The 23159-nt window shown below is 40.1% G+C and overlaps 1 protein-coding gene across 1 annotated transcript in view; it reads right to left on the minus strand.

The window, feature by feature from the left end:
* PKHD1 (PKHD1 ciliary IPT domain containing fibrocystin/polyductin) overlaps window positions 1-23159 on the minus strand; it is a 441675-nt gene that overhangs the window by 184158 nt on the left and 234358 nt on the right. Inside the window, 2 exon segments of the mRNA XM_002697311.6 lie at window positions 8683-8811; window positions 15303-15368. Coding sequence (XP_002697357.3) covers window positions 8683-8811; window positions 15303-15368 — 195 coding nt within the window.

Genomic DNA, 23159 nt, shown 5'->3' on the forward strand with positions numbered 1-23159 from the left:
TGAGTTCTAATTAGTCCAGAAACAAGCGCCATGACTGAGTCAAACAGACTGACAAATTGAGATTCAAGAAAGGATATCAACTTATTTTAATATATATTTATTATGTTCCTTTTCTCACTTGCAGGAAATTTAAAAATCTCTGCTGTTATTTTAATTGAAATTTAATTTTTATGGGGAAAAATATACAGCTGGAAAAATACTTAAAAAAAAATTCAACTCTTGGTTTTCCACCACTGACAAGGATGCCCTATCACAGGTCTGGGCTGGTAGTTAGGGCATCCCTGTTACTCATTTGTAAAAAGCCATTTGAATCACAGTCATCACAACTGAAAGGAACTCCCTAGACTTCAAGTATGTCTCTCAAAAGTAAACCTATTTGAAGGACACAAATTATCTAAAATATAGCAAATAAAGCAAGTTTCTTTCTTATAAATTTTAGCAGACAATTTGCAGCACTGGTTTGAAGACAAGGAAACTGAAATCCTATTCTTACCCTTGATACAAAAGTTCATATACGTTTGGATAATGATAATAATGTGGTTCATAGGATTTTACAATTTATAGACCACTTGCATTATTTTAGCTCATCTGAGTGTCACTAAGTTCCCTACCAGTTCAACAATTCTATTAACTTGTATCCATATTTTATATATATATTAATGTTTACTTAATACAATTAAATCCATAGAAAAATGCTTCAAATAAAACTAAATTGCTTGATAATCATTCAATTCACCCAAGGATACCATATTGCAAAGGATTTTGCACTTAGATTGCCTTAAATAGTAAGCTTCTGTGGTATATTCTTAAATAACTGAATATATGAAAAGTCAGGTTACATTAAGCCTTTCGTAACTATTTGAGGAGGTCAGTAGAAATACTTGCCCCAAGGAGTTTGGGATCCTGATATTTCCTTCTTGTGGGAAGGACATAGCCTCAACACCCTTCACCATAAGGCAAGGTTCCCAGAGGTCTGCGCTCCCCTCCAAGAAACTGCCTAAAAGAAGGAGATGAATACAGTATCTAAAGGTCCTTGGATCTCTGGTTTCAAATTTTCTTTTTACTTCTTTATTTTTATTTTCTAATAATGCTGATTAAAATTTCTGTGTCAAGTGTCTCTTGAAATCATATTTGTTCTTCCCCACACAATCTTAAAGAATTAGCTTTCACACTCACGTTCTAAATAAGGTAAAGGAAATGTTGACTGTTGTCCTTGCAGACATTTAATTTCTACCCTGAAAGAAGTAAAATGTTCAACATACTCATGCTCTACTTCTTCCCTCACGCCAAGGCACCCCTCTTGCCCAAGAAGAGGCTTCTGGTCATGCATGTACAGAATTGGACACAGGTTGCAGCCCAACACTGCCATCCTTCAGCCATCTCGGGGTGAGAAATCCCAGATCAGGGCTCTAATTATGTTCAAGGGTTGAAGAACCCCACTTTGGGGGCAGTGAAGAAGCAATAGCATAACACCCAGCATGGTAGGGAGTAGAGAATAAACTAAAATCCTTTGACCAGTCTGTCTCCTGGTGTTCTTCAATTTCTGACTCATAAGCCAACAGAATCTAAATAATGTCTGCCCAGAGAGGGAAGACAGCACAAATTGACAAGACCCTAAACACTCAAACCTTTTGAATTAAGTCAGGTACATCTGCTCTTAATTACATGCGTGCACATGCACTCACATACATAAACACATGCACAGTGGTAGATTAAAGACAGCTGCAACTTCTTTGCTATTCCTCTCAGTGAAAGGAGAGCCTAATTCTCCTCCTTTGTACCTGGGCAGGCTTTACATCACACATAGACAGTGTGATGGTCATGATGGTCATGATATTCTCAGTCTGCTAGTCTGGCTTGGAAGGTGTGTAGCTTTCTTCCTGGTCTTTTACCTGTTTAACATTCAAAAAAGTAAGATCATGGCACCCAGTCCCATCAATTCATGGCAAATAGATGGGAAACAATGGGAAACAATGGAAACAGTGACAGACTTTATTTTCTTGGGCTCCAAAATCACCATGGGCAGTGACTGCAGCCATGAAATTGAAAGACGCTTGTTCCTTGGAAGAAAAGCTATGACAAACCTCGACAACATGTTAAAAAGCAGAGACATCACTTTGTCGACAAAGGTCCATATAATCAAGGCTATGGCTTTTCCAGTAGTCATGTATGGATGTGAGAGTTGGACCATAAAGAAGGCTGAGCACCAAAGAATTGATGCTTTTGAACTGTGGTGCTAGAAAAGACTCTTGGCAGTCCCTTGGATTGCAAGGAGACCAAACCAGTCAATCCTAGAGGAAATCAACCCTGAATATTCATTGGAAGAACTGATGCTGAAGTTGAAGCTTCAATACTTTGGCCTGATATGAAGAGCCAACTCATGAAAAGATCCTGATGCTAGGAAAGATTGAGGGCAGGAAGAGAAGGGGTGACAGAGGAGGAGACACTTAGATGACATCACCAACTCAATGGACATGAGGTTGAGCCAACTGCAAGAGACAGTGAAGGACAGAGAAGCCTGACATGCTGCAGTCCATGGAATCACAAAGAATCAGACATGACTAAGCAACTGAACAGCTACAACTTAACTGCTCACTTGGAGAGAACTCCTTCTTAGGATGTTCCTTCTTGGAATCCAGCTACCATGCTATTAGAAAACCCAAGACCATATAGAAACCCATGTGGAGAGGAACTGAGTCCTCTTAGCTGACTGCCCTGGTCGAGCTCACAGCTAATAACAAGAGTCACCTGCCAGCTGCATGATGAGCTCTCTCGGGCCACCCAGACATGCTGGAACCTTAGATGAGCCCAACCATAATCTGACAGCAATTCATGAAAGACTCCAGCATGAAGATCCAAAGTCTAGCCCTTCCCCACAAAATTATGAACAAAATAAAAGGTATGTTTTAAGCTATTAAGTTTCTAGGTGGCTTTTTAAGTAATGACAGATTTCCAGAACACTCACACTCCTGTAGTCAGCATACTGAAGACGTGCACCCACCATACAAAGAACCCCAGTAACTCAAGTTTAAATTAACTCACCCTTCCCACTTGCTAGCAATCCAGAATATATGGGGGTGATTCTTTATGTGCCTTTCTGTTTGATCCAACTTAAAAAATACCAGAATTCTGAAACTATTTGAGACAACACTGGTATTTATAGTATTTGGTTTCTGATTGATGTTGCAGACCCAAATCTCTGTATTATGAACATCTTACCTTAAACTACTTTTCATTTCAGGTAATAAAAAAAAGTAAATCAAACTAATAATGCTCTACTTAGAACATTTTGTAAAAATTTCTTCCCCAGAAAAAATTATTTCCTGATTTGTGGTCATCTTAGCTCATATCTCCAACCTTAATGCCTTGCGGTTTAACAAGGAAATGCATTAAGCACTGTTGATTTTGAACATCACAGGACTTTGATGAGCCTCACTGCCATTTAAAGTACCCAAGTATTGAAAATCAGAACAAACAGAGGAACTATTATGAAAGAAAACCAGTACTTCTCCATTCATCTCTTCAAATAAAGACAGTTCAAAGTAATACGGGAAAATGGAACACAGTGAATTCTACCACACATACACGCAAAAATAAAATCATGCTGGAGGCTACATGATATCATATCTGTACCCTTCAAAACAGAATCCTACCCCTTAGAATTATAACACATTTTCCTTTCATTAAGCCTGCTCTGTGTCAACAGGGTGTCATCCTGTCGTGGATAAGACTCCTTCAGAGAAAGAACTGGAAGCATCAAATCCTCACAGGTCAGTTCAGGATAAAACCTGGAGTACACGCTAGTAGGATCATTTGTGAAGTTCTGAGATTTGCATGGCTTATTAGAACTCGTTTCCACTCTGTGAGATGTTGTGAACACATCTAGACCAATTCTCCTAGTAATTAAATGGCAAAGACAACCAGATATACTTGTTTGCGTGAAGCAAAGTCATCATAAACTAAACTACAAAAGCCAATTCTTCACGATGACTTCAGCTCACTCCATAACACCACCAAGAAGAATTTACAGCTTTTTCAAAATCCAACGTCTATAAAGACAGAATGCCTCGAAGGAAAATGGTACCATACTTAAAATAGTGATATCTTTTATTAGTACAGTAAAGTCCTATTTTTATGGAATAGGATGGGTCTGAGGTCATTCCATAAAATTGATTTCCCAGAAAATGGAAATAGGCAATTTACCCTAAGAATTTTATTGAAAAATTATGCTATTCTATTTGAATAATGATGGGAATGTTCTACACATTTCCTTTATTAATGAATTAAAATACACAAAACATCATAAAATTATATTAGAGGTTCAAAAGTATCACTTAAATCTTCTTTACCAGTCACTTTCATTTTGTAAAATCAGCAGTTCCATTAAAATCGTATTATGTAAAAATGGGTTTTTACTGTAATAATAGTTATTACCTATTTAGCTCCCAAGGATGTTGTGAAAATTAAATAATAAGCCATTGGAAAGCAAATACAAAGTGTGGCTAATACCAGAGGCCAAGAGGGGCAGCCAGATGGGAAAATGAAAGAAAAGAGCACCTGACACATTAAAAATCACAGCTTTCATCTCTGATTCCATTATCACCAACACTCCATACAGTGGTCATGTGTACTGACGTTATCTCATTTAATCCTTTCAACATGATGATGTGTTAATTATAGCCCTCATGTGGTCAGAAAGTGAACGTGGGAAGCATTTACACTTGTCCCATATCATGCAGTTTGTAAATGTCAGAATCTGAATGTGAACCCAGGTTTATCCTAGTCAAAAGCCCATCCTGCATCTCCTAAAGCACTGCTTCCTCCCCAGTTCACCCTCATAACTGGCCTTCAGTTTTTCACCCCGTCCATCAAGGTCCTCCTCAAATGCCTCTTGCTCTGCGGGGCCAGCTCTCTTCTCACCTGAGACACTTTGATTCTGAATACTTCTGTTCATTATTACAGCTGCATGTTGTATTATTACGCTTTAGTATGTGTTTTATCAACCCAGCTAATTTACCAGCTGCTTGAGATCACAGCTGATCAGAGGTCCCGGTTCAGTGCCTTGAACACAGTGAGTGTTCAGTTATTGTTGGTTAAACTGAATTGGAAAAGGAATGTTAACTTGAATTAGAACTACACTTGCTACCAGATGCAAAGCGGGTACTTCCCCCAATGGCTCATTGCATCAGATACCTCTTTGGGGAGTTTTTCCAGCTTCTCTGCGTGTATGCACCTAATGAGAATATAGTGAGATTGAATGCGTTCCTAGAGAATATCTGACAGATGCCAGGTACTCAATAAATAGTATTTTTTAATTCAAAGTGAAGGGAACAATGGAAACAGTAAGAAGAGAAGTATAAATTCAGTATAATATGGAGTCTGATCTGAGTGTATCAGAGCAAGTAGGAATGGTGAGTTTTTTAAAAATATATGTGGTAAAGAGGCAGGGCTCTGGAATCAAACTGTCTGCTTCCCTCTGCCAGCCTTTCTACTTGTTATCTGGCAGAAACTTGGGAAGTTACTTAACCTCTCTGAGTACCAAGTCCCTCAGTTATTAAAAAAAAAGAAGAAGAAGAAGATAACAACGTGATCCAACTCAAAGTAGCTGTGAGGAATAACTGAGAACATCCATGTAAAACACTTAGCACATACCCAGCACTCAAATTACAGTTGCTGGGACCATCATCATTATCATCAGGAAAATCTTAATTCTTAGGACTCTGTTCGAAGGAGAAAGCGTTATTTTCTATAGACCTGTATAATCCTGCAGTCACCCTGGGTCAATCCTATGAAACCCACAGATTCAGTTCTGGTGTTAAGTTACGGACGGCAGCCTGGAGACCGTGTGCTTCATTCAAGCAATACTTGGTGTCTCTTTTGTGCCAGACTTGAATGAACAAACTCTTGATTTCGAGGAAGCAAAGGAGGAAAGAAAACAGAGCAGCCAGGAAAAAGGTCAAGACGGTAAAACCATAAGCAGAAAGAGGGCAATTCAACCCTAGGGGCCATCAAAGGTCAAAATATCAGGGTTTGCCAAAAATCAAAAGGGAGAAGTAATCCAGCAGAGCTCCTGCATTAGACCCTCAACAGAACAGATTTCAAACATTGGCCACTTTCAGATCATTTTCTAGAATTATCAACAGACAGGGCTTTTTAGAGGAGAGAGGCAATAAGAAGTAAGGATTTCATTTATTATGTATTACAAATCTGTTCTCATTCACTTATTTTCCAATTGAAAACTAAATAATGAACAATAATGGCAGGTTTTAAAAATCTTAACTTTCATTTTTACAATAATACTGAAGGACCAACTGGGAGACACTTCAGATATCCCGTATTTGTGTCCCACCCCCGCCTTTTTCCAAAGCACTGATTTGTGCTCCTTAAGAGCAACTTTGTGAAGAATTTGAGTCCACCTTACAAGCTGACCATGAAGAAAGGAATGAAGGAAGATGGAGAATGCCAGGGACCCTGGAAACCAGGACACACAGTGGATACAGACAACAGCAATGCCAAGCAAGAAAGCAAAGACTGCTTGTCGCTCAGCATAAAGGTCCCAAAGGATACTAAAAGCTTGGCAACCTTCAAAAGCTTCTGGTGCTTCCTGCATGGGGTGGGGGAAACAGCTTGCTTAGTGGGGAAAACCATAGCCCAGGGCCAATCCACTGGCTACATTCATCAAAGAGATGGCTGAGACAGAACAGATTTTTCCTTTCCGTATAGGAATGACTCATGAGCTTGTTTATTCAAAAAGTTCCATCCTCCATGGAGAGAGGTGGGTGATAGGGGGTGGGATGATAATAAGCAGTTTAAGTTTGTATCGGTCAGCCCCCTCCTCCAGCCCTCATCTCTGTGTATCATATGCACCCCACCAATACGCAGAAGGTGGTCAGTATGTTTTGATCTTCCTGCCTTCTCGTCCCATCATGAATAAAGCAAAAGACACCACCGCTCTTGTTGTTTATCATAGGTCGTGAAGAGTCGGACACGACTGAGCGACCTCACTTTCACTTTTCCCTTTCATGCATTGGAGAAGGAAATGGCAACCCACTCCAGTGTTCTTGCCTGGAGAATCCCAGGGATGGCGGAGCCTGGTGGGCTGCCGTCTATGGGGTCGCACGGAGTCAGACACGACTGAAGCGACTTAGCAGCAGCAGCAGCAGTCCTTTTAGAAAGGGAATGTACTTGATTGGTTAAGAATAAGGACTTTGAGACAGACCGCCTGTGTCAAAATCCTGACTCTGCTGAATTGCAAACTGTGTGACCCTGGGCAAGTTCCCTAACCACCCTGGGCCCTGTTTCTATGTCAGTAAAAATGGGGATGATGATAATATTACTTGTATTGCAGAATTATTATGAAGATTAAATTAGTTAATATATGAAGAATGATTCCTGAATATTGTTAGTTGTCAACTTGTGTTTAATATTGTGTGTGTGTTAGTCACTAAGTCGTGTCTGACTCTTTGAGACCCCACAAACTAACCCTCCAGGCTTCTCTGTCTGTGGGAATTTCCAGGCAAGAATACTGGAGTGGGTTGCCATTCCCTTCTCCAGAGGATCTTCCTGACCCAGGGATTGAACCTGGGTCTCCTGCATTGCAGGCAGATTCTTTACCATTTGAGCTACAGGGAAGAACTTGTTTAATATTTTAGCATATTATTATTTCACAGATGACCAAATATTCTTCTTCAAGTACTGATCCTCTTTTATTCAGTATTATCTTTAGAAGTTCAAATTAAATCATAAATGGAAATAGGTCTTTTAGAGAAACTATATCTGTTCTATGAAGAATATTTTTCTCAGGCTAGGAAAATTTTCTGGGAGTTTCAAGAATTCTCTCTTAAGAAAGAAGAATTTTACAAGTATGATGTGTAAATCTGTATATCTGAGGAATCATCTTTCCCTTCTTATTTAAACAAAAAGAGAGTTCTAGGTAGAAGTGTGTTAGTCGCTCAGTCATGTCTGACTCTTTGTGAATCCATCGACTATAGCCCGCCAGGCTCCTCTGTCCATGGAATTCTCCAGACAAGTATACTGGAGTGGGTAGCCATTCCCTTCTCCAGGGGATCTTCCCAACCCAGGGATCGAACCCGGGTCTCCTGCTTTGCAGGCAGATTCTTTACCATCTGAAGCCGCCAGATGGACTGATGAAAAGATAGGTGAGAGATTGGAGAGATGATAGATTGGTAAAATGTTGCTTTTCTATTTGATTTATCTGTTCCTTTCCCATCATCTTTGAAAAACCATGGCAATAGAAGACCTTGTCATTTCTCAGTCCCATGTTTAAAAGATTCACAAATGCAGAAGAGCAGGAGGCATTTACGAACTGCTTCTTTCCATACTCTCCGTGTCTTTCAAATATAAGAACACTAAAATTTTCTATAAATCTGTTCTTGGACATATTAGAAAAATCATCCAGTTAGTGAATTAGTCTAATTCCTTTTGGCATGGGGCTATTTACCCCACCTTTAATGAAGGTAGGCGGAACTATCTTTTCCGGTTTTACTGGGTTATTAAATTCCTCTCTTGTAATAACCCAAAAGAGAAGGCTGTAGACATAATTGCCTATTTATTTTCACATTCTTTACCGTGTTGTTCAGAATATCTAAATGACAGATAATTCCCAGATTGGCCTGATTCAGTCTATCTGTGATTATTCACACCATGGATTGTTTCACTTACTGGATAAAATCAGGACGTCTTCCCCAGGGCCTGGACTGGCACCGCTGTGTCCTCCCCAGCCCTCAGCCACGCCTTCCCATGCTTCAGGGAGGGACCATTTTAAAACTGACTCTGGTACAGAGATAGAAGCTAGAAAACAAAAGGAAAATAACAAGGGTAACGATGAAAATCTGACTCACTATGACAACTTGCAAATTCTACCCTTATATTAAGATCCTGGTGACATTTTCACTTCCCACAAAAAGCTGCCTTCAGATATTTATATTAATGAAAACATTTACCATGTATAAAATAAGTAATTATTCAATCCTTGGATTACCTCCACTTGAAGGGAAAATTTGAAGGGAAAATGTATTCTACTTTTGCAATTAAACACTTGTGTTTTGCCTTTATTATGAATAGCACAGCATATGTTTAGCATGAGCCATTTGTAAAATGCAAATACAGAAAGAAAAAGAAAAATAATAATTGCCTACTATCTCACCACCTAGAGATAACTGCCATTAACCTTTTATTTGTGTTTCCTTCCAGAATCTCTCAGCATTTTTATGTAATTTAGATCATATAACTTGTAATTTTACATTCAGTTCTTATTTTACTTGGCAGATTTTCTGGGAGATTCATAAACTCACATAATGAGAGAAAGAATCTCCTCTAGTACTTGCTAACTTCATAAGCATAAATAATGAGTGCCTCCTCTATCAGAACTGTCCTAAAAAAACAGTGAAATAGTGCAAAAAGAAATAAAATGTCACCGATGTATAGATCAGTCTTATGGACTCTGTGGGAGAGGGAGAGGGTGGGGAGATTTGGGAGAATAGCATTGAAACATGTATAATATCATGTATGAAACGAGTCGCCAGTCCAGATTCGATACACGGTACTGGATGCTTGGGGCTGGTGCACTGGGACGACTCAGAGGGAGGGTAGGGGAGGGAGGAGGGAGCAGGGTTCAGGATGGGGAACGCGGGTATACCTGTGGCGGATTCATTTCGATATTTGGCAGAACTAATACAATATTGTAAAGTTTAAAAATAAAATACAATTTAAAAAAAAAAAAGGAAAGAAATAAAATGTCATGCTTGCCCCCCAGGAGGCACAAACATTGTGTAAGTATATAAGTAAATACTAGGGGGATAGAATTCTGAAGGGAATTATCTTTGATGGTACCTGACCAACGCAGGCAGTGAGACCTCACCAGGGGAGGCTTCCTGGAGTCGGAGCATCTGAGCTGCACTTAAAGGCTTAGGACCCAATTGAGGTGAAGGGGGTGAGGATATGAACTGAGAGTCTGCCCTCTAGAGGGATGAACACAATGGATGGCAAGAAATGAGAGATCATGTGGAAGGAATACAAGCAATCTGGTATTGCTGAGTCACACAGTCGCAAAGAGGCAGGTGATGGGGCCAGAAAAACAACCAGAGGTCAGAGCGGGAAGGGTAAGAAAAATGCCAAGGGTCAGCCGGGGGTTTCCAGCATAGCTGGTGCCTGGTGGAGATGCCCATTAAGACTGACATTTGATTAATTCAGTTTGGGCCATTTAAAGTTTGGGGTGTCTTTGAGGCCTCCAGGTAGAGATGCACGGCAAGCAGGGGATGGATGTGAATCTGAAGGATGGGAAAGAACTCTGAATCTGAGAGATGGATCTTGGCATCATTGGCCCAGAGGCCATATTTGAAAATCTGAGGATGGGTTGTGAGAGCTCCTTGGGACTACAGTGTGGAAAGACAAAATGCCTAAGGTCAGAACCATGGAGAACACCTGACTATTTTGTCTGTATGAACCCAACTCCCTGCTGGTTATGGTCTAATTAGGGCCCCAGGATAACTTAAAAATACATGGATTATGGTCAAGTAGAAATCCTAGACAATTTAATTAGCACAAAGTATATCCCACACCATGGAAACCAGGCGATGTCTTGGAACAAACTTTACTGTGAAAGAGGTTTTAGAAATATTTTATATTTATCTACTATTATATAATAAATCATAGTGGAAAAGCATAAGAAAATTATATATATATATGTTGCTGTACACCAGAAACTACAGATCAACTATAAATTTATAAATCAACTATACTTCATTTTTAAAAAAATAAAATTTAAAAAATAGAAATATTTTATAAATACCAATAATATAATACATTCTTACAAAGAAACTTTCTAAGTTTCTTTTCAATTTTGTTTTCTTTCCAGTACTATACTCTAAATACCCAGATGGTGATAGGGTGGGGATATTTGTTGAGGTGGCCACTAACAGACACCACAAAACAGAAAGAGATGTTCTCATTTCCAGTGATATTTTAAACAGGCAATGATCAGGTTCTTTAAAACCCTACTCCAAGCCTCAAAAACCCTTAGTTGTTTCAATTTTGTATCACATGTTAGAAACATTCTTCATTTTTGTCATCTTCACTCTTATCTATGGGAGGGTTAAACCTGTCTTTAACTGAACAAACTAAATCTTGAAATTGCTATTCTAAGAAATGTTATGATGAATGAATTTGATTCTTTTATACCATCTTGCCTTAAAATAAGAACACTTAATAGCGAAGGACATGTTTAGTCTCCTGCAGTTATGAGATGTCTATACAGTTAACATCAGGTTTCCAGGTGACTATTTTTAATACAGAAAGGAGAGGAGAGGAAAAGAAGCCTAAAGAGTTAAAGCTATCAGCTATATACATGGAGAACCAGAAGAGAGGAATGTCTTGGAAGACTAAGAAATAAAGAATGTCCAGAGAGTAGAAGTGATCTTGTTAATAGCAAAGTTCCAATAAGAGAAGGAATAAGAAGTGGCTGCTGAATGTGACAACCAGGGCATGGGTGATCAGGATGAAGACAGTGTCAATGGAGTGCTGGAGGTGGAAACCACTTGAATTATAGCAGACTTAGGAGTACACTAGAAGTGAGGAAGAAAAGACATTAGGTCTGATCATGCAAAACACTTATTGAGGAAATGATCCGAGATCCTGAGCCTTTGATCTGTCTTCCTACTTTTTAGATAAATTAGACTTATCTTAAAACTGGAGTCCATGAACACTGTTCAAGACCAACATTTCCCTCTCAAATTTGTCAGTCAACAACAGTCACCACTTGAAATGGTCTCCAATTCATTATGTGAGCCAAATATTGCCATCTAATCCTTCATTTACCCAGCTTCTTTTTTTTTCCTTTTTTTTAAATTAATTAATTTATTTTACTTTACAATATTGTATTGGTTTTGCCATACATTGACATGAATCAGCCATGGGTATACATGTGTTCTCCATTCTGAACCCCACTGCCATCTCTCTCCCCATCCCATCCCTCTGGGTCATCCCAGTGCACCAGCCCCGAGCCCCCTGTCTCATGCATCGAACCTAGACTGGTGATTCATTTCACATATGATATTTTACATGTTTCAATGCCATTCTCCCAAATCGTCCCACCCTCGCCCTCTCCCACAGAGTCCAAAAGACTGTTCAATATATCTGTGTCTCTTTTGCTGTCTCACATACAGGGTTTTCATTACCATCTTTCTAAATTCCCATATATATGCGTTAGTATACTATATTGGTGTTTTTCTTTCTGGCTTACGTCACTCTGTATAATAGGCTCCAGATTTATCCACCTCATTAGAACTGATTCTAATGTATTCTTTTTAATGGCTGAGTAATACTCCATTGTGTATATGTACCACAGCTTTCTTATCCATTCATCTGCTGATGGACATTTAGGTTGCTTCCATGTCCTGACTATTATAAACAGTGCTTTTTATGGCTCTGCATCAAGAGAAGGCTCATCTTTTGATAAGTCTGCAGAAGCAATGTCAACTTGTGGAAGAGTCAGTGTCTATGAATTTTGTTTTGATTTTTTTTTAATTGAGAGGTACTGAACAGAAGGAGCCAGGAATGATGGAGAGGTTAACTTCATTTGCTGATAAAATAAAGTTCAAAAGATGCTAGAAGGGATGGATTGACTTGAAATAGGAGAAAGGCTGACAGATGTCAAAGCCAGAAGAAAGGAAATAAACCCAATCTGTGGGGAAAGGGAGCACAAATTTAGGAAAAGAGGATCCAATCATCTGCTGCTGCTAAGTCACTTCAGTCGTGTCCAACTCTGTGCGACCCCACAGATGGCAGCCCACCAGGCTCCCCCATCCCTGGGATTCTCCAGGCAAGAACACTGGAGTGGGGTGCCGTTTCCTTCTCTGTCCAATCATCTGAATGTTTGTAAATACTGTCAACAATATTTGCAATTAGCCCCCACTGAAAAGACAACATGGCTGAGGTAAAAGCTCCTCAGAAATATTTTTACTTTCCCCTAATGTGAGTTGCTTCATCCTCTTCCTCTCCTTCATCTTTTATAAAGCGCCATGGACACCGAGAGAAAACCAGTGAAGTCACAGTGTCGGAGGAGCATTAAGACCTGTATGGGGTCTTCAGAAAACTGGGTACCATCCTGACCCAGACGAGCATACATCCTTACCCCAACCTGACTAAGCACCACACAACAGCTTTCATCAGCACCACTTTCTCTGCTTCTTCCCAACACTGCCCCATACATACTTTAATTTCTGCTTCCTTGGCGTTTCCAACGTCCCCACAATGACCAGCACAGTCTTATACACAGGTTAGGTCCTCAATTAAATAAAAGGCTAAAAGACTCTGTAGCAGAACACCTAAACCCAAAATATATTTTCTGCATTATATGTTCATTGAATCTCTTAATGGGAACATATAGATGGAACTCCATTGTGCATTCCATTCTTGTTTTGTCAAAGAATTTTTGATATTGCAAACATTTTACTGTTTTTCATAGACCTCTCCATTAAACAAAATACACGCCCATAGTATAATTTTGACATTAGTGCTTATATCCTACATGATAGAGATCAATCAATGCCTTGGAACCATATTAATAATAAATATTTGAATATAACAAATGGTAACATACCAGTTCCATGACTCCCTGGGTCTTAGGATAGTTTTGTGTCCCAATCTATATAAGCTACAAAAATTGGCTATATACAATAAATTTAATGTAACTCACAAATTAAAATATACCAAAAAAGGTAGCTTGAACACTTTAGGGTTTACATGGTATAACAGAAAGAACACTGGCCTGAGTTGGAAACTTGAGTCCTCATCCGGGCTCAACCACTGAATGTGACTAAGTAAACTGCTTAATCTTTAGGCTTCCATGTCCTTATTTGTAGAATGAGGCAGTTGGATAGGATACTTTATGGGGTTCCTTCTCTTACTAAAATTCTACAACTCTGTGAAGCACCAGCTTTCTATTCATCCAGCATGCTGCAATTGACAGGCCAAGTGAAGCATCTCCCAGTTAAACTGACCCCTGCTGAAAAGTCCCAGATACCAGCTACCCACAATGTCCTTCCAAAGAGTCCTTAGTACAGACTTCTTCACACTAAGTGCTGAGTGGCATGTTATGCTGATGAAAGCTGTCTGAACCAGGAATGGCCACCTACAGGTGGAGATGGTCCGGGATCCTCCCAGTGGACCTGGCATAAGAGCTCCCCCTACAGGTGGTTCTCTACAAAATAAGGCCTCACCCAACCAATCGCATCTCTTCTGGGGGAGTTTGAACATAAAAACAATCATGATACTTCTCTTTGGTAACAATTATTTTAAAAGGAACATATTCCTTGATTAATTAGTCATTTGATTGACACCTCCTAGTGACCATAAGACCTCATGAAGTCAAAGAGCACTCCATCTTGCTCAGCATTGTGGCCTCCTACACATCACATGGGAGATTCAACAGAGACTTGTGAGTCACCTAAAGGAAAAAAGTGAAAAAGGACCAGGAACATAAAGAGCAAAGGCGATGGCAGTTCACAGATATAAAAACAAAGAATCCCATTCTTCTCAGGCAAATAAGCATGGAATAGTCAAGGTCAGTTTATAGTTTTAGTGCAATACCTTAACCTCGTTAATTTATTAATTTAAATGGAGAACTTTAAAAAAATAAAATAAATGGAGGAATTAGATCATTTTCTGATTAGCCTGGCTTTTCTCTGACATAACACAAAAAAATGCCACTGGAAATCAAAGGAAAACTCGGCCTTTGAAAAGATTTATCCCGGCTGCAAATGTATAGTTAAACTGCCTCAGAATAAACAAAAACAAACAACGTAATACATTAGAAGGTGCTTATGAGTCATTTAGTCGTTGAGAGTTTAGCTTTTATGAGTTAGGAAGATTTCACAGAACCATCTGACTTTTGGGGAGGGTTTGTTTACCCTGGTTTCCTGAAATTACTGGGAACAATTAAAGTTTTGAGATACCCTGAATTTTTCTTTCCATTTGGTGGGGGCCTAATGGCCCATCTGCAGATCTGGACTCCTATGTGCACATATGGTCCATAATTTATGAAACGTGCTTATTTACATGTTGTAATTCTTACTTTCCAATGTTTTAAAATGCACCACTTATATCTTTCTTTGACATGCATCCGTATATTTTAGCTGTAGGGGTGACGCAGTGAGGACTTGTCAGACATAAATGCGTTAGGGCTGATCCCTTCCCTACAAAAAAATATGATGGGAGAAATTTATAAAATGATGGGAAGACATCTTTTTGCATCCGGCAGTTCTATTTGGTGGGTTAATACTCACCTGAAATAGTCGGGTCCACACCTTTCCTCACCTGGAGAACTACTTTAACTTGGCCCTCACCTGAAACTGAATACAAAAGAGAATCACAACTTGGATATGATACAAAGATTCTCTTAATACAAGAGATATTCACGTGTGAGAAAGACGACTTTATGTTAAATTCTCCCAATCTAATTACATTTTCAAAATTTTAAAAAAAAATTCAGTCCTTGTTAGTTAGTCTAACAATTGATTTCCAACATTTGATTTTGATTGTTTGCTTTCGATTAAACTTAATCACAGTAAGGTTTCCAAGAGAATCGGCACGTAAATAATTAGGGGGAAAAAAATCCTTTAACCATATGTTTTTTGGAGGCCAGTGTTGGTCAGCAGGACATCCCTCATATCCTATTTCCCTTCCATCAGTTTGAAGGCTCAGCTTTTGGAATTCATGTGTTCTTCACCAATAGAATTCAGATCACCCATGAAATGTATTTGCTTTACCTTTATCCAGGCAAATTGTCCTTTTAATGAAGTTGTTTCTCCAACCTCCCCCCCCTTCCACTTTCTCCTCCTATCTTCCAAACCAACTGAGCACATTTGAAAGGCCTGGGGTTCATTAATTTTAAGTGTTCAATAAATTAGTGAAAATAATCAAAAGGCCTGATTCCTTCTGATAATGACAATTTGATGTCAGTATAAACCAGTAGATTAAGCTGGGAACATATGCTCCTTTGCCAAGAGAGGCTGCTATAATTAAATAGTGAATGCATCTACAAGGTGCTCTCACGCCTGATTAATTAGTAATCAGGTGCACGAACCCCACTTTTCAGTAACACCTTGCCTCTCATTGGTTAATTACCTTTCTGCCTTATCAGATGCCATGAAGGCCAAAGTCTCCCACCACTGAAGAGCCCAATGATGCTGAAGGTTGCAGCCCTGGGGCCTTGGTCCCACTCATGCCCCCCATTTGCCTCTCCCTGGAGCACTAAACCCTTTCCTCTGTGGCAGGTTTGGAGTAGACCAAGGATCATTCTTTCTAATTACAAAGCATAAGCTTCAGAACATTAAGTCCGCAAAACACCCATGATGAGACCTCTCTGATTTTATTCTTTCTTTGTTGATTATTCCATTTTAAATTTTTCTATAATAACCTATAGTAGAATATCATCTTCAGGAATACAGAAATACAGAATCATGATGATACGTGAAACTAATATAATATTGAAAATCAGCTATACTTCAGTGAAAAATATTTTCCCTATTATAAAATGTGTGTGTCTGCGGCTTTCTCCTTACACTGTACACATTTTGAGACCAGGCACAATGGCCGACCTGTTCTTCATGTGTTCTCCTTCATCATTCCTTCCAAAGCTTTGCTTATATTGTTTTTTTATACAATTGCCCATTTCACCCACTTTTCTAACTTAATAATAATAATTAATAATAAAGACACCAGCTCAACATCTCTTTTTTTTTCCTATAATGTCCTAATATCCATTTCTACTCACACTGATCTATATGCATTTGCTAAAGTTGAAAAGCACTCCTAAAACCAAACTATGATACTTATAGCAAGGTCACTCTCAATGAGAAAATATTATTGTGCATCAACTGTGGTGAATTCAGGACTGCCTCTATCCTAAGGTCTGTCTCTAAATCTCTGAGAGAGGGATTTTTCTCCTGTACCTTAAGATCCTAGACATTGCTGGGCATGTATATCTTAACTTTCATGAACCAATCTAGATAAACTGCTCTACTCTGGATGCCAGGATGTATTAATAACTCACCATTTCAACAAATTAAACAATTGGAGGCAGGAAATAACCCTTTTAAAGGAACTCAAAGACAAAGTAGTAAAAAAATTCTATTCAATCAGAAAGAAAAGTCAAATTTATGACAAAATGACATCTAAAAACATGCATAAGTCTATAACAATAAAATACCCTTGCACAAGAGAAAGGAATAAAATATTGTAATAGAATCAAACTCTAGGAAAGGTAAATTTAAAAAAAAAATCCGAGAATCATTTGGAAAGGGAAGTTAGCTCATTTAAAGATGTTATAAAAATCATCCTTGTACTCACAGATATAGAAAACAAACAAAGATGGAGGAAGGACAAAGTAGGAGTTTGGGATTAGCAGATACACAACACTATACATAAATAAACACAAGGACCAACTTTATAGTACAGGGAATATTCAATATCTTGTAATAAGCCATAGTGGAAAAGAATATGAAAAAGAATATATGTGTGTGTAGGGGTGGGTATAACTGAATCACTTTGCTGTGCAGCAGAAACTAACAGAACATTGTAAATCAACTAGATTTCAATAAAAACTATTTCAATTATCCTTATTAATAATTTCCAGGCATTTGTAAATTTTAGTACATCTGTGCCTTCTTCCTTAAGACACAGCCCCTGAGGTTAAAGAAAGTGAAAAAAGTCACATGTAAAGAGTCTTTTTCAAAGCTACTCTAGCAATTTTATAATGATTTATTTAACCCAAAATATATAATATTTATACTTAGGGGAGAATAGAAACAGCATTTTCCCCACTACATAGAGGAGGGGATTTGAAGTAAAGGGAAAGTAATCCATGCATCCAGAATCCCCTGGGTGTAAAGGATCCCACCAGCAGTGCAGCGTCCGGCGCTGAAGTTAACACTGACTATACAGTCCTGATAGGCAGCAGTGATGATTACCCAGAAGACGGAAAAGGTGAACCCTGGACATCTCTGACTCTCATGATAGGCTGTCTCACTTTCCTTTGTCCACTAAAGCCCTCACCCAGGCCCTGTTGCTAGTAAACCAAGGATCCCTGGAGCAGCGAGCTATCACGCCTGCACCTCTGTACCAGTGGCTTCCAAGCTGGGCAGATTCTGGCTTTGTTCAGCCTCTACAGGTATACAGATGGCCCCAACCTTCAGAGCAACCTCTTCCTCAACGCAGGCATGAGAAGAGAAGCAGTTTCAGTAGCAGAGAAAATGCGGCACAGGCACCAAAAGTAGGAAAAACGAGAAAAGTCTGATTTCCTATACCACATGGCCCCTGCGGGCTGCCTCTGAGCACATGCGCTGATGCAGTAGGCTGCTTCTTCCCAAACACCCTTTCTAGGCTGAGAGAGACCACAGAGAGTAAACAGGAAGCTTGTGGGTGAAATTCAGCAGCCTGGATTTGAATCCTAGAACTTCCAGGTCCTCTACATGGGTAACTGACAAGTTCTGAGCCTCACTCACTTCTTCTAAAAATGGGAATCATCCTATTACCTACATCATAGGGTGATCAGGAAGAAAAGATGGGATAATCCAGGTAACACACTTAGCACAGGACTTGGTTTCAATGAACAATACATGTGAGTCATCATCAATACTGTTATTAAGACATGCTCATTTTTCTAGGAGCCAGTTAACAAAACCAAAAAAAAAAAAAAAAAGCTTTTACTCTTTTGACAGCTGCACCTAATCATGATGAGCCCTAGTATTCCAAGTTGTAAGCAACTTAACCAGATCCACTAAAGTTTGCTAAAGTGCTTTGACTCTATAAAAGACAGTATAAATGCAGTGTCATTTCCAATTTGGGTACATACAAAGAAGGATAAAAATCATCTGAGACTAAAGGTATTGACTCAGGGAGAGTTTAAGAGCCTAACACAAGCTGTGATACTGTACATATGTTTTCTCAGTGCTTATGATTTCTGATTTTGTGTTTGTAAGATGAGAACGGTTAATCTCCTTTGTTTATCAATGGAAACTCACTGCTGTTGATCCTTCCCAGATTGTAATATCTGGTTGGTCCTCAAAAAGAAAAGAAGTCTTTAGGTCAATTATGGCCAAATTATTCTGATGAGTGCTATATGATCTAAGCTTGCTATAAACACAGACATCCAGGAGAAAGAGAAAAACGTGTAAGAAAATGGCTCCCGGTGAGAGAGGAATTACTCAAGTAGATCTGATTCTAGTGCCTGCCAGAGTGATGTGTTGTGCTGGCAAATTCTGTCTTCATGAGGGCCCTAGGGAAGAGAAAAATTAATTGATTCTCTCCCAGAGCAGGTCCCATTTTCTCTTGGAATTTTGGAGGGGAAGAGTACCTGTCTATCTGAAAAGAAAAACCACCTGGCATCTTAGCAATAGATCCCTCGCCTGTTTTCTTCTTCATTCTATGCCCTGCTCACCTGGCCTCTGAGGATTGTACAGAAAGTCTACCCACATACAAACCTTCAAGCTGCAAACTCTCAAAGACGTGCAAGTGCATCTTGTTCCAGGAAGGAACCAGAGCCAGGGCCATCGGCGTCAGGTGTCACTGAAACTGCTCCTTGCCCTCTGTCTCCTCTTGCTGACCCTCCTTCAGCTCTACCGTCTCCCACCTCCTCCCCTCCTCCAGTCAGTAATTCTTCTTGCCTGCTCACTCGATGCCAGCCCCTGTGTGCCAGCTGTTGTACGGTACTACTGTACTTTTCAAGGTCCTATACTGCAAGTTTAAAAATGTTTTATTTGGGGGTCTGTTCAGTTTTTATGTATTGTGTGAAAAGTATTACAAACCCATTACAGTACACTACTATATAGCTGATTGTGTTAGTTGGGTACCTAGGTTAACTTTGCTGGACTTATGCACAAGTTACGCATAATTATGGAACTGAATTCGCTTGTATGTAGGCAACTTACTATGCACACACTGGGACTTCTCCCTCAGCCCACCTTTATCTAGGATGAGTCACCCTCTATCTGCATGTGGACAGAACAGAAAACAGCAACTACTTCTGTGTCTGTGAGTTCCATCCAGTCTTATCAACTCATGCCTGCTTTCCATCTCTGTGGGCCCTGGACCCACTTCCAGCACCATCTTCATGGGCCAGCTCTTGGGTTGATCCTCTCTTGGCATTTTCATCTTCACTTGCCCTGTTGGCCTCTACCACTTCTCACAACTCCTGTACCCTCCTGCTCTGCTTCTCCCTCCCTGTTCAATTCTTGCTCCCTAGAAATCACTTCTTTCACCCAGCCACAGAGAAGGCTTTTTTGTTAACTGGTTCTTGGGCAGCTAAAACTTGATTTGCAGGACCACACTCTTGTCTGGTTCCAGCCTCTCAGAGACAGCCACTGAGTCACCTCAGCCCTCATCACTCAGGATCTTTTCAAGACCTTCAAAGAAATAGGATATGAAAATCCTTCTAAGAGTCTCCTATTACTCCCAACATTCATTCTTTAAAGGGTGTAATTTTTTAAGAGCAAAAGAATTTGATCGAGATGTCGACAAATATATCTACATTAAACAGTCCTGAGAGTTAGCTCAATTATACCTTCTTAATTAACTCAGAGAACAATCACAATTGTTATTCTGACTCAGAGCAATGTTGGCTGCACTTCCGCAGCAGGTGTGTGATTCCTGGGCCCTGTGCAGATCTACAGAACCAGAGCCTCTGGCAGGGGACAGGGAACCTGGAAGCAAGCATTCCAGCTGTGTGCCCAGGAGGCACACTTAGAAAGCGCTTATGGAAGGGAGTTTACAACCTTTTTCGTACCCTACTCTCAAAACGCGATTTTTACTCAGAGGCAGGTGTTCTTAGCAAATGAGGAAAGGGACCCAGAATTTAAAAAAAAAAAAAAAAAGATCCTTACATTCACAATTCTTACTTTTCATCATTTATACCAAAAACTTGAAGGTCAAAGTCTACTCCCAAAATATAAAGTAAATGTGATGATGTTAGTAGGATAAAAGTTTTAATAGTTATGGATGTTAATATATTTTAGAGAAAGCAAGTAGGTCACTAAACCCATGATTTTATGGATATTATTGCTTAAAAAGAGATGGACTTTAAAAATAAAACAGTGTGGAAGTCGACTTAAGAAAATTATCAAGGAAGTAATAGTACAGGAGGTAGGATGTGACAAAGTACGAAGGTGGTACTCTAATGCTTAAAGTTTAAGAAGCATTGTTAATAAGTATAGGTTTTTCCTACAAATAGAAGAAAGAAGATTTGGTTTACAAGGGTAGGAACATAAGCTTGGATTAAAACAAAACAAAACACTAATATACTAGAAACAGTACTGAAACAGTCAGAAAATCCAAGTCACGATACTGGTTATACCACCTGTGACCTGCATGAACCAAAGCCAGCCACCAGCGTCACTGAGAATGAGCTCCTTAATCTTGAGTGATTCCTAGAAAAAGTATCTGATTCTGACTCCTGGGTTTTCCTTCCTTCCTTCTTTCTTTCCTTTTCTCCATTTCTTCCTTCTCCTTTTGGAGAAGTTGCTTGTAATTGGGAAGCAAAAATCACTTCTCACATCCACAGCTCCTGTTCCATTCTATTTTTGCCATAAAGGTTTGTCATGCAAGTCCCTGAAGTCAACTCTCTATATTACTGGTACAAAATCCTTGGGGATCTTTGGGGAATGAGTTTTCTATAAGAATGTAAATTAATTTATTAACTAGAATGCCATAGATTGCCTCAGAGGGCCTCAACATGGGAATGGGTACAGAGTTTCAAAGGATTATGATTCTGCCCTGCTCACAGAATCCTCCCCAAGAGCTCTGGGGAGCCAGCTGAGTCTTCCCTCCTTAGATTCTGGCAAGATTCCTCCTAGAGGAGTTGCATGGGGTTTCCTAGACCCACTGAGAAACAGAAGGGTCCAGATAGCAGTCAGCTCCATCCCAGGACCTTAGCGCTTTGAGGAGAGAGAAACCTGGGCAGTTGGGAAAACACTCCTTATTTTCAGGATCTCTCAAATTAAAGCATCTTTTCTGAGACTTCAGTGTGATGTGACTTAAGTTCTCTGGAGTAATAGGAACAGACAATAAAGTCCATTTGCCTTTCTATCCACAGCCCTCTTGCCCTCATGGACAAGAGCCCCAGATTCTTGCCAAAGAGCCTGTCTTTATCCTGGTGAGTGGGACATTTGGAAATAAGCAGTGGCCAGCCTGACTAGACGTGTCTGTTTTTCAGTCTGATGAGAAGAAGGTGGTACATGGGAGCCTCTGAGCCTAGCAGGCGGACTTTCTCAGCTGCCACCTCGCACAATATCCCAGCTCGGCTGCATCTCCCCTGCGCGAGTGGGGGCTGTGTGAACTCAGGAGGGCGAGTGTGAATAGCTCGGCATCTGATATGAATTTATCACCGGCTGCTGGTTGGGCGGGGGATAGAGCAAGGGGAAGGGGCTGTGAGTGTTTAATGCACCCTGCCACAACCCAACAGTTTGCCCTAAAGAGCCTCGTCCCTGTATAAAAAGGACAGGGTCAAAAGTAAGTTGACCTCAGACAGAATGCACGATTATTAGAAGAGGACGGTGCGGGAACAGCTGCTGGGACCCCACTGGTTCTGCATCAGGCTTCCAAGAGTCAGAATATGAATAATCAACTCAGGATTGTTTTCTCCACCCCCTCCACCCCCACCACTTCCCCCCAACCTTGTCCTCCTGTTTGGGGCAAGTCCTATTCTATTTCTACAGGAAGAAGCATAGCCCTCCCTAGCAGCTGCAATAATTGTGTTCCTATTGTGATGAAGACCTCCTCCTGGCCACCCCCCTACAAGTGGCCATTGTCAGCGTGGAGTCAGTGATTACACGCTCCGCCTGATGCTTTGGGGGGCCCAGCTGCCTAAGAGCTGACACACGAGCGTGTGCGGAAGGCCAGGGAGGGGGCCGGTGGAGGTGGAGGCAAGAAGTGGTGCCGGGGGAGGGAATCCCACGTCTGTGAGATGGGACTCTGACATACCAGACCTTTTGCATAAGTCAAGCCCAGAACAAATGAGGCTTTATCAGGCCCCAGTGACAAGGGGTCTCCTCTGCCTTTGAAGTGGAGCAGAGCATGGGGCCTAGCAGCTTTTCCTCCTTTGGACCAAGCAAACATCCTTCTTTGATACGCTACATGCTCATTATCTC

This window comes from Bos taurus, chromosome 23 (assembly GCF_002263795.3).
Source record: "Bos taurus isolate L1 Dominette 01449 registration number 42190680 breed Hereford chromosome 23, ARS-UCD2.0, whole genome shotgun sequence".
Taxonomy (NCBI): domain Eukaryota; kingdom Metazoa; phylum Chordata; class Mammalia; order Artiodactyla; family Bovidae; genus Bos; species Bos taurus.